At 45.6% G+C, this 12,494-nt stretch overlaps 1 protein-coding gene across 5 annotated transcripts in view; it reads right to left on the bottom strand.

The window, feature by feature from the left end:
• The window catches only part of LOC144162834 (phosphatidylinositol phosphatase PTPRQ-like), a 179,592-nt gene extending 168,056 nt beyond the window's left edge, over positions 1-11,536 (bottom strand). For 4 of the 5 annotated variants that reach the window (XM_077693513.1, XM_077693517.1, XM_077693516.1 and 1 more), the window contains exons 1-3: positions 11,377-11,536; positions 7,483-7,647; positions 3,720-3,845 (exon numbers count right to left, since the gene is read on the bottom strand). In XM_077693513.1, the coding sequence (XP_077549639.1) occupies positions 3,720-3,845; positions 7,483-7,647; positions 11,377-11,428 (343 nt within the window). In that variant the 5' untranslated portion in view covers positions 11,429-11,536. The remainder of the gene's footprint in view (positions 1-3,719; positions 3,846-7,482; positions 7,648-11,376) is intronic. The other variant, XM_077693515.1, reaches the window with a different exon arrangement.
• Positions 11,537-12,494: the final 958 nt, after the last annotated feature.

The following is a 12,494-nucleotide window of genomic DNA, read 5'->3' as shown; positions in this document are numbered from 1 at the left end:
TCCACTACGGCGCGCCTCATCGCCTGCGTTGCGTCAGCGCGTTAAACCCCAATCAATCAATCAATCAATCAATCAATCAATCAATCAATCAATCAATCAATCAATCAATCAATCAATCAATCAATCAATCAATCAATCAATCAATCAATCAATCAATCAATCAATCAATCAATCAATCAAGATTTCTCTTATTAAATTCAGTTGGAAGCCAGCGCTCCTACCGTCGTATTTCTGTGTCCTTGTTTATATTCGCGCTGTAGCTATTTTTCACATTTTCGCGCTTACGTGCCGAAGAAAGACTACCGTCGGCAAGAGCAAGATTGAAACTTGAGTGAGCGATTTCGGAACTGTGTCAGTTACCACAAGACCGTGCTATTTCGTGTCGAAAACATTACATAAGACGTTCTAGCAGCCACACCAACGACAAAATACGGCTGATACATACAACCGCAGTTTCATAGTTCTCTGTATTTAAACATCGAAAGGCAGCTTTTCAGAGTCCTCTAAATTACCAATTGGCAGTCGTACGTTCTGTTCAATAAATTGCCTAGCAAGTTCTCAAGATTTTCTTTAGTTCATACAACCCAGGGGAACATTTGACCGGTGTGCTACCCGGTTTATTAAGACATGCTTGTACAGATTCCAGTGTACGCGATCACCCCGTTGCCGTTCATTCATGTTTATCTGCCACGAAAAGACGTCTCAGTGTAACCGACGTCACATTTCAGCTGTCGCTATATTTCACTTTGCGGGTTCTGGAAGTACACTGACTTTTCAAATAGTGTAACTAGCGATGCCTTCAGCTATACTGACTGCATTTCTGTGACGCCGCGCCGCACAGTAAGTAAGCACTCTTCCGTCTGCTCTTAACCTGTGTGGCCTAAAATGCTGTGGCCAAAATTTGATACCAAAGTAAACATCGTATCTGTGTCGAAACAAAGCAAGGACGGAATCTAGATACGACGGGTTTGCGCGCTGACTCAAACAAAAGTAGTTGTGTTGAAGATAGCAGGACTTGTGTCTCGGTTCAACAAACAAAACCGCAATAAACAACTCCGCTTGGGGACGTAACGCCTTACACACGTCCGCAGAGGCGCTACTACACAAATCCGCATTCCCAGCACCGCTGTCGACGAAAGTAAACAAAAAAAAGGTTACGCGTACATAAATGCCTACAGCAGGAACAGCCATGAAAACAGTTGCACTGAAACCGTGCCGCCAGGTGTTGACGGATATTACGAAAACATTTCATATGAAAGATGAGAAAAAAAAAGAACTTTTCTGCCGGCCTGCCATCTTTCGCTCCCCGCCATGAATTCCATTTCCTGAACAACCCTTCGGCCACCAGTGCCTACCGTGCGGCTGCGCAACTACTGAGTCGACAATTACGTCTTTTGTACGCACAGGAATCACGTGATACCTGAAGAGGTAGTGCTGTATTGTGTTTGTAAACACATCGGAATTCGTGCAAGTCATCTGTCGCTGAGGACGTAAGCTACCTTTACTTGGACCAAACAAAGGCTCGTGTTTGAACAAGTGGATCCTTTTTGGTACAAGAAAAATTCGAAATTCGTATTTGGTGGGTTTTTACGAGCCGAAGCTACAACTGGGCTGTGGGGGCGCGCTGCAGTGCAGGGCTCCGGGTTAATTTTGACCCCCTGGGTACAGTGTAAGAGAAGAGAGAGGTGTGTTGTTCGGGGCCGATTAGGGGGTCCCTTTTGCGATGAAAATTTCTGCTCAGGAACTCCTGTTGAAAGCAGCGCCCCTGGCGGCTGTTGCTTACCAGTTTGTTTCAGAAGTTTTGTTTGTTCAATTAATCCGTATTTATCGGCCTGAATAGTCTTATTTCTTTATTTTATGATATAAAATTTTACAAAACCAGTCAAATAACTGTTCAGTTTGATTTACAAACTAATAGGTGGCGCTGGCTACAACAGGAGTTGTCTGGGTAACACCTGCGCTCCATACAATATTTTCATCGCAATAGGGACCCGCGCTCTCCGTTGGTTTTTCCCCCGCACGACACACCTTATCTTACATTGTACACTGTAAACTGGGGATCTCTGACACCCTCCGCGATTAAGAAGAATGAAAAGATAGTCTTTTGCGCTGAATTGCACTTTTACCCAGCCGGGCTGCAATTCTAGTCTCATAGCTCGGTTTTAGCTTTTGTGGTTCATCATCATAATAGCCACGACTAGCCACCTTAAGTACTTTGTGTGTGTGCGCGTCTTTTCGAGAAGAAAATCAGTTTCGAGAAGATAACTTTCTCGCATTGCAAAGCAAATGGTCTCGAAGGGGCGAAGATCCCGTACGACGCATTCGAATTATATTTCCAGTCCATGAACGTGGCTGCGACTTCCAGCCTGCGCTTTTGTAGTATTTACTTCGGAGTGCAATTCACAAACAAAAGGCCCTACAATAAAGAACAACAATTTGCGTTCGAGCCAAGAACCGTTGAGTTTGGTACTGATAGTTTCATAGGTAGAATGGTCATCAGTGCTTAGAGCCTTGAGCAAATGGTGCTGGTGAACGTTAGGAAAAGCATTTTATAACAGACTTTACCGGCCGATCAGCACCGGCATGCCACGTTGAATAATAATTTCATTTTCTTCTGGATGTTAGGGTGTTTTAACACAAAAGTGTTTTATGCCGGGATCCACCAAGACCTGACTGACGTCATATGCGTCACGGGAATGACATCGCCAGAACAATTCCCATTGAGGCGGCTGCGCCAGGATTCGAGCCGGGGTCTCCGTCACCGCAACGGGAGTTGCCTGGCGCTTTACCCACTGTGCTGTGAGCTGAAGCGCTGACAGCTGTATGAACGCGCCATATATCCTTCCTATAACCTCCTCCATTTAGATGGTGCTGCTGTCTAAGAGAGGCTAAGCGAAGTAGTGCATAACGATGCTAATGAGCGCCGACAGTTGACGCCGGCTGAGCTCATCGCAACGCAACCGTCTGCCGTACACTCCACGGAGCAGAAACGCAGTGGTCGCACATTTGCCAAAGTGATGCGCCAGCTGGTCGTCGCTCGCCAAGCGCACCCACAAGACAGCCCCGGAAATTGTGCTATTTCGCTGCAGTTGACCGTGAGTTCACCAAACGATTCGCAGGCAACCCGTTCGGTTTCGTTGGCATGGTTCTCGAGCGCGTGTGAATTAATTCGGGTTTCCGCAGTGCTCCGGTGCGTGCAATACAGTGTCTAATGTTGATGCGTCCAACGGTGTCATACCGATGAAATATAAATAGCGATGTGCAAGCTCATATCGATGCGGTATAAATATTTAACTGATCCTGTGACGGCACATTTCACTTTCGTGTTTTACCGATTCCTATGAAAGAGGGATCAACCACCACATTTTTTACCATCTCCACCCACGCGCTACCGCCGTGGCTCTTCGGCTGAGTTCTGCTAGCGATTCCGAGAACGCGAAACGATCCCGACCACGGCGGACATTTTTTTTTTTTTTTTGCCAGAGGTGAATATCGAGAATACCTGTGTGTCGAGATAGCGGGCATGTTAAATGTGTACCCCGCTGGTCTCAATTAAAGCGTAGCCCTCTACGACAACGCAGTTATTATCCCAGATGTAGCTTCGGCATGTAAAACTAAAGTTTCTTTCTTTTATTTAACGATTTCTTTATGGTACTTTGTCACAGCCTCTACAGCAAAATACCCGAGAGAGTCGACGTCGATTGCCGTAAAATGCTCACCGCTTTCGTCATAGTACATGGCTGGCGAGGTGACGGTGGAGATTGCTGATCCATGCACGTCGCACCAGTACAGATTTGTCCTCGCATGGGGGTACACATTTCGGGGCACATCCAGCACGTAGACACCTGAAATTACGTGCCGGTGAAGCAAATCTTAACACCGTAAATCGCCGTTATAACGAAATCGCTTTACTCGAATTCCCGTTTTAGTCAATGTTTTTCGAGTCCCCAACAGGAGTGCAGAGGCAATACACCATCGCCGATTCAACCTATTACAGCTAACAATGAAGCCAGCTTCCTGTTTTGGAGGTGTTGTTGATTGATGGTAGGGTTTAAGTCGCCGACGCAACGCAGGCGATGAGGCGCGCCGTAGTGGAGGGCTCCAGAATAATTTTGACCACCCGGGGATCTTTAACGTGCGCCGAAATCTCGTACACACAGGCGTTTTTGCTTTTCCGCCTTTATCAGTAAAGCGGCCACAGCGGCCTGAAATCGAACCCGTCACCTCGTGCTCAGCAGCGCAACGCCTTAGCCAGCGCAACACTGAGCCACTGCAGCGGGTCTCGGAGGCGTTGTTACAACAAGGGTTTTGTTTTTCCGAGAGGGCAACTGTCTACTGAAAACCTTCTCGCACACATGACCCTTGTCTGTCTATAATTAACGGTCAACTGCACTCAAACTTCATCTCAGACAAATTTATTTTGAACGAACAGTACATTGTATACCAAACCAACTGGAACATGACTGGTAGCCCCGTGAAACGCCTTATTGTTTTTCACAGTCTTTTTATGCAGACTATAGGTAAATAGGGTTTTCAAGAGGTAAAACGTTTACTGCAGCTGGCCTCTAAAGAGCTTTATCACTTATGCTTGTCGAATGTCCATCGCAACTAAGAGTTCCACAGAGGTAGCTTTCCACGACATAGAATTCCGTCCCAACCTTTTGGCACGGCGCTAAAAGCAGCCTAACTCTACACGATAGATTGTTATAGCAATGCTTTAAACCTTCCGGTGCGGTGCACTATAATACGAACCAGTTCGTCACCAAGACAAAACAGGGCCTTCACCCTCGGTCATTTATAAGCCGGTCTACAAGGTTTCCAGCGTTTCACGATGTTTGCATGTCTTCTGAGCAGAAGATATATTTTCAAGCACAGCAGGACTGTCGCCATCTCGTGCCAGACGGGAGAACTTGAATGTTTGCCCTAGACTGCCCTTTCGGGGTATCGGTTAGTGATTTCGGTAAGTTCACTTGGCACTTCACCTCCAGTGCTCTACGGTCTAAACCACAACAGCAGCACTGGATTGGTCTGCTCTCGGAACTTTGTGCATGTATACCCATGCGTATATCTGGACGTATACGCATCCATACGTGCCCTATCATGAGTTTAGTCTCTCTCTCTCTCTCTCTCTCTCTCTCTCTCTCTCTCTGCTTTTCACAGGTATGTCAGCGCTGAACCTTCTTTTCAGTCATGATCGACGCCCTCATATGTTATCTCCCGTAAAAAGTACTCTAAAGCCACCATATAAGAATCCCGACTATTTATTGACATGTCATGACTTCATCAACAAGGTAGAGGTAGGTATTTTATTAAACAATGTCTCGTTATGTCGTTTTACCAGAAATAAATAAAATAATCAACGGAAAAAAATATTGACGAAGATTCGATCTGACGTGACAGTAGCCGTTAACGTCCTCATTTTGCTCATTGTCCGGTACCCAATATGAATTGGGCGAAAAGTTTTAATCCCTTGCTTGCCGGTCTTTACAATAGTTTTTCAAGTTTTTATTGATATTTTGTGCTTATATATGAACAGCACATTTTTTTTTGTATTTGTCTCTTGTTGGCGCACTGATGTAGTAGTTTCACTTGCGCTGATTTTATTTTTTTCGCGTCGCGAGGTCCCGTCAGTCATATTATCTATTCGCATTTGGCCATGTCACTCAACACAGTTTATCTTGCATTGTTTTGACACAAACGTAAAAAACAAGCATTGCTCTCAACGGCGCCCCAGAATGTAGGAAGGTCGTAGCGGAACACTATCCCGTTACGGTGGCAAGCAAAACATTATCCAAGTGGCGTTTTTATGAGTAGCCGACTTCAAAGAGTAGCATCACACTCGAAGCCACGTCGTTACTTCGTTTTAAACTGGTGACCGCATTGAGACCCCGCCATTTCACTTTTAAAGACGGTAGTCTTTCTTGGGCTACTTAAAAGCAGAAATCTTGGGCTGTCAGTATGTCTGTCTGGAGCGAAGGAATTTTTATTTTCCTCCCGTGGCATACACGAATACAAAACACTCGTGGTTCCAGGCTCTGCCACGTACACGTACATAGTGCATCTGTTACATTTGAGAACATCACGCCTTGTTGGTAGCTGAAGGGATAAACACTTTTCACAGAATGAAGTGGAAACTGCCGTTAGTTGTTTGTCTGTGACTCGATTCAGCCACCCGGTCAAAGTGAAACGGAAGCTGCGCAATAGTCTTATATACCCGCAGCCAAATCTAGACGTCTGAGTCCGGTGTTAATGTTTATACTTGTCAACATTGTTGAACAAGAACAAGACATTACGCAAATATAAGGCAGAAAATCAACACATGAGTGATATTTGCAGGGTTCCTTTATTTAAAAATTCACGAATACTTGGTTTTTTCGATCGCAAATGAAATACTACATTAACTGCAGGAAACTGTCGCCTGGTGTTGCCTGCGCTACTTGGCGGCATCTAAAAAATCGAGCGGCAAGTGTAACGAAAGGTTCTACTATATAGGTTACACGTTCCGAGTCGAACGCTCGTGGAGTAGGGCAACGTGGTTCTATAAACGTTGTAGTAGGTGGCCTTCGATTCACGCTCGTCTCCACCGTACGGCAGCGCTGGCATCGAGACACCCGACTTGGAGCAGTAAAACGCAGGAAATTTAAATCGACTTGAGCAAACCGCTACCGTGTTATCTTGGGAGGAACGAGACGGCAGAGTAAAAGCATGTGAGCTGAACGGCAAAGAGAAGGGAGGCATTTACTTGCCAAGGGCACCAGTCGACTGTCGTCTTTCGTCGACATTTGCAACGAAAGGAGCAGATACGCGGCCTTTTTTTTTTTTTTTTTCAATTCGTGACGCCACGCTTAAGAGACTGCGTAAAACGCCTGCTTTCTCCGATAACAATGATACCAACTTCATCGCAACCTTCAAAGAAATAATCCACATATTGAGAAAACAGATGAAGCAGTACGTAGTACGACTCCCCAGGCATTTTATGGCGAGGACTCTATGACGTGACACAATATTGCTAGCACGATTGGCGACGGCTTAGCAAATCCACAGCCAAAAAACATTATTTCGCAGTTGTAACGGGGCCTCTAGCTTCGTTTTATCGTGTCACTTGAATGTTAACGTGCAGTTAACGTTCTCCTAATGATAAATACGTTTTCAGCGTTCCCTTTACTGCGGTTCTGCTGACGCCATGTAGCCCCAAATGTGATAGCATTTCACTGGTTTTTGAGTTTTTCTTTTGTTTTAGAAAGCGTCTTACTGGTCTAGAACACAGCTGAGGAACTTACGGAAGCTAGTTCTTTTTTTAAGATTTATTCTTTCCCTTTCCAAATCGAACAAGGTTGAAATTGATCTTCGTGGCCACTTTGAAAAAGTGCTCCTAAACTACACCATTTCATTTTCCAGACTAACTATGCATGTGTAAAATATGATATCTTCCCGCAGTGAACTGACAACAAGAAGAGAAACACTTCATCTTTTCGTAGTTACCATTGGTTTGCCGTGGACGAAACTGAACGCCAGGAAATGGTATTTCTTTTATCGAGAATCCGAAATGTGCGGAGAAACCCGGAGGTACATAGCATTCAAGCTTCGGACTGCTCCGCGGGCCGTAGACGAAATTCCGGCTCAACATCGTGACATCCAGCACCTCCGCTGCAAATGAAAAAGGACGGTGTCAATGAACTTCCATTTATTTTCGGAATGTTCCGTTGACTGCATTGTTAAAGCAATTATCCTGAGAATGTGGCTAAGCAGTCCAACGTCTGCGAACACGCTCTGCATACCATACTCACAAACTGCTGCAATGGGCTCCTCCACTTCTTTTGAAGCGTACAAAATGTTTCCTGGTATATTGAGAACACATGCAATGGCTAATTAGCCAACTTCATATATACAAAAATGAGAGAGAAGTAACTCTGTAATATTGACGCAAGAAGTCAGCTCTGCCAGCGGCGGAACTTACTACACCAGATGGGGAGGACTGCAGTCAAGTACGTGGGGGGAATGTGGCGGATTATGCGGACAACAATGAGAAAGAAAACAAAAATTAAACACAAAAAGAAACAATAACATGCCAAAACAAAACTCTGAAGAGATAGTTCAATAAAAATAGTGCGGAAATTAGACGCTTTTTTATACCAATAGCAAAAAAAATCTTTATGAGGAGGAGCAATGAGCTTTATAGTAGCCAAAATTTTGAGCGGTTGAGGCCTAAAATCTTCTCATTCTAGGAGTCCTTGGTCGGGCACCGCCAGCCGAACCCCTCTTGACCAGTTGAAACTTTTCGTGGCAATTGGAGCTGGCCAGGATGTCTTACCACGGCTCAGAAGTTGGGCTGCGTATGAGACTACAGGAAGGGATAAGGACGCATTCCAAAATCATGTGGTAGAGGGTACAGGGTTGGGGCCAGAATCGTCATGTGGATGGGGTAAGTGTGGGAAGGGATACCGTGGAAGAGGATTCCATGGAGGGTAGGTGTATTGATGCGGGGATGCGTCGTAGACTCGTCCTATCTGAATTTGTCGCGTGGTGGGCAGCGTACGTCCAGTGAGGCTATGTTGCTCTAGGATGTCAGCATACGTCCGTGGAATTGGTAGGTCGTCTTCTGACGGTGGCGGCGTGGCTTGGAAGGGGAACGCCCGGTAGGTAAAGATTCCCAAACGTAGTTTGTGTTACATTTTGCAAATAACGGCTGTTAAGATTTATTGTTTCCGCATTAAAAGCGATCTTCGTATGAAGATATTATATATTATTCACGCACTGCTTAATCCTACAAACATTATTTATTACGTTGATTATTTATTTACGTTTTGCACTAATCAGCCAAACCGACAATTAACGTGGCAGTGCGCAACCAAATTATACGAAAAAAGTGTCAGACCTAAGCCGTGGTGTGACACAGAAGTGACAAGTGATTTAGTTTATATTCCCGCTGTTGCGCAGTTTGGATTGTCCCGCACACTTGACTCTGTATGTCGCTTTGAAACATTGCGCGTGCATAGGCTTAGTCTATACCACCAGCTCCCCGACGTCTCCTATAAAAGTACCCTGCAACGGTAGCAATTAACCCTCACTTTTTATTTAGTGCCTGGATGCACATTGAAAGCTATATTTATCGCTAGCCCGCAGAGACGCTGTGTGATTTACCGTTTCAGGAGGTACGTTGCCTAATCTCTGCTTATATTTGCTATCGAATGCGTTTATTGCATTCTCTGAAAGGTAGCCAGCCAATAGCCACTTTGTGACTGCAATGACGTCACTCGAACCCGCAAAGAACACGCAGGCCGAGAAAGAGAGAAACAGTTTTTGAGCCAGTTTTTAAGTCATATAATATGCGTAGTGCAGCACTGTTCGGCTCAAGCAGTTTGTGGCGACATAATAAAAAACATAATGCGCATGTTGCCTGCGTTCTAAACGCATTTAAGATTTTGAAGGAAAACTCCGGACCATCTCCACTAACGTGAAACCTGGGGAAGGGCGAAGCATGCACTGCATAAGTGTATTCTTGGCCCCTTGGCGTTTTTGCAACGGAAATGAAACTGATGATTGATTGCGGGGTTTAACGCGCCGACGCAACGAAGGCGATGAGGCGCGCCGTAGTGGAGGGCTCCTGATTAATTTTGGCCACCAGGGGATCTTGAACGTGCGGCGAAATCTCGTACACACGGGCGTTTTTTTGCTTTTCGCCTCTTTCAGAAAAGTGGCCGCCGCGGCCAAGAATCGAACCCGTGACCTCGTGCTCAGCAGCGCAACGCCTTAGCCACTGAGCCACCATGACGGGTCGGAGATGAAACCATTGGGAGGTACAGGTATACAGCTTTGCTGTAAAACTCTCTTGTCTTTGAAGCACGAAGCTCTCTAGCGCGAGGCGTAAACGAGTGTCCCGGTGTTTTTTAGTACGTATTACAAAGCGCTCCAGCGCGAGGCGTAAACGAGTGTACCGGTGTTTTTTTTTTTTGTTTTTTTAATGCGTGTTACGTTCTAACTTGAGGCGTAAACGAGTTCCCCGGTATTTTCTTACCGTGATTACATGAGACTACGATTACGACGATGACGACAGGAGACGCTGCTACAGCCCCAGCCCCTAAAAAACTTTCAAAAGTGCTACCGGGGATCATTAATGCTTCACCACCGGTTCCGTTGACACCACCACTACTACCACTATCCACTATACATACCTACCTCGGCGAAAATATTTTCTATGCAGACATAACTTACGCTAGGGCTCTGATGCCCTTGTTTGCTTTAGTCAGCCTACACAACGTTCAATAGTAATAAAGATATACATGCCAGTTTTAAGCGCATCAAGTTGTTAATGTAAGGAATTATGTAACAGTGCAACCCAACTAACCTTCGTGATTTCCGCACGCAGCCTACGACCCCAAAACAATCACATCGCGAACAGTTGCGCTGTCATGAACACGTTTGAGCCGGAATGGTTAAATTTCGCGGGTCATTTCAACCTCAGGAGCTACCTTTATGCGATAATATGAATTCGTCGTTAAAAATCACAAGACCGGTTGTGACGTTAAAAAAAAAACGCTTCTCTCAACCACCAAATTTGATCCGGGTTACACCTGCTTACGCTATCGTGAAGGGCACCTGCAGGTGAAACTTTAGGCTCGCAATTACGATGTGACTTACCCACCATGGATGATTCGTTAACTGTGCAAATAATCATTTTGCGATGTTTTTTTTTAAAGAGTGTCAGTCACTTCTCAGCGGCAGTCATACAGTGTTATCAGGGCAGTAATCTAAAGTGTTGGCACCTGCGGTGGCAATTTTTTATCAGCTAAGCCTAGAGATTCACCGCTCCCGTTCTTCAAAATTTTCAGACAAAATAATTGCCGATACGACAACCATTCGTTAAAGGGACCCTGCAACACTTTCGATAAGCGCGTTCGCTCTTTCCTTCGTGTCTGGAACCACTGCGAAGGTTATAGTTACCGCCAGCACGGAGCGGCATTGCGTGATTTGCTCGTCGCACCAGATACGCCTTCCATTTCTGTTTTGTTTTTGTGGCTTTTTTTAGTTGCTATCGAAAAGCGTTCATTGCTGCAACTGAAGGAAAACCGGCAAACAGCCGCTACATGGCTTTGGTGACGTAATTCGAGCTGTCAAAGAATGTCAAGACCACGAAAGAGAGAAAAATCTTTTGAGCGAGTTTACGAGTTATCTAATGTACATAGGGCAGTAATTTTTGGCTGGGGTACTTTGCGAGCCCCTAATCTAGGTACTGGGTGTGTTGGTTGACTACGTTCTGCAAGCATTTAAGATTTCAAAAAAGGTTTTAAAAAGTGTTGCAGGGTTCCTTTAAATTCGTCCGTTTCGCAAATTTTCGTCTTTACAAAACCATTGCGTGCATTGCCAGTTGAAACTCACCTTTTGCACCGGCGCATAGGATGACGAGCCCGAGAATATGTTGAAGATACATCGCCTTTGTTGTAGCTGAAGCACGCGCCACCGTAAGTCAGCGCATTCTCTTAGCCCAAGATCATATACGCTCGAGCCCGCCTGCTGTTGACACGCGGAGAGATCTTGATGTGGCAGCAAAAACGCTTTCCCCTCTGAGGCGGTAGTGCGTCACTTTTAAGAGGCCCGCCCTTTCCCCTGTCCCTCTCCCCGCCCCCGGATGAGTTATAGCGACGCAGCAGTGCGCTTAGGCTGATCTTTCAACAACGGCTTCTGCGGTTTCCCCCTTGCCACTTCCTTGGTTAGAGACGTGGGATCGACCGACTAGCCAAGCAGTTGCAAAAAAAATTGTTAACTATCAGGTTATTATTTAACCCAAGATGGGAGGAAGTTAAAGTACAAGAAAAAGATAAGAATGGAATGAACAAGACATACTGAACACATTAAAAAAAAAGAAAACAAGAAATGATAGAAAACAGACGAAAAAAAAATAGCAGTGGCTTAGCTCGGCTGTGCCAGGATATAAGTAGCGTGAGCTAAGGTTCAGCTGGTTATTCTTAGCTTTCCTGGTTGTCTAGGATTAGCTGATTATCATGCTTACTGTTGCTAAAAAGATTTCCAATCCAATCCAATCCAACCAAATTCAGTCCAGTCCAATCACAGCTCCTCGCGAATGTGCAGCACAGCTCTCCAGGAGCCACGCGAACGGCTATCAAGCGGCTCCGGCGCAGCGTCAGACTTGGCTACTGCGCAACGGAGGCGCACAGCTGGGCACGCGCCGGCGCCAGTGCGTCTGCCGGGGCTATGACGTCACTCCTCTGGAATGCGCAGACCGGTGAATGTTCAGACCCAATTCTCTACACACCCGCCCTTCAATCCAATGCAATCCAATGCAATGCAATGCAGTGCTCCTCGCGCTTGCGCAGCACGGCCCTTCAAGGTCCACGCGAAACTGCTCAACCTCGGTTAGTGTAGCTTACGCTACAAAATAAATGCGGTAGGAAAGAAAGAAACACAGCCGCGCAGAAACAAGCCGAGAAAGAAGAAAATTGTAAATAAGAGATAAAAGATATCGGAGAAGCTTTCCA

Source organism: Haemaphysalis longicornis, unplaced genomic scaffold (genome assembly GCF_048455015.1).
Source record: "Haemaphysalis longicornis isolate Haplotype H1 unplaced genomic scaffold, Haemaphysalis longicornis Haplotype H1 scaffold_12, whole genome shotgun sequence".
Classification (NCBI taxonomy): Eukaryota; Metazoa; Arthropoda; class Arachnida; order Ixodida; family Ixodidae; genus Haemaphysalis; species Haemaphysalis longicornis.
The sequence above is the reverse complement of the archived record's forward strand: the minus strand, read 5'-3'. Positions and strand labels throughout refer to the sequence as shown.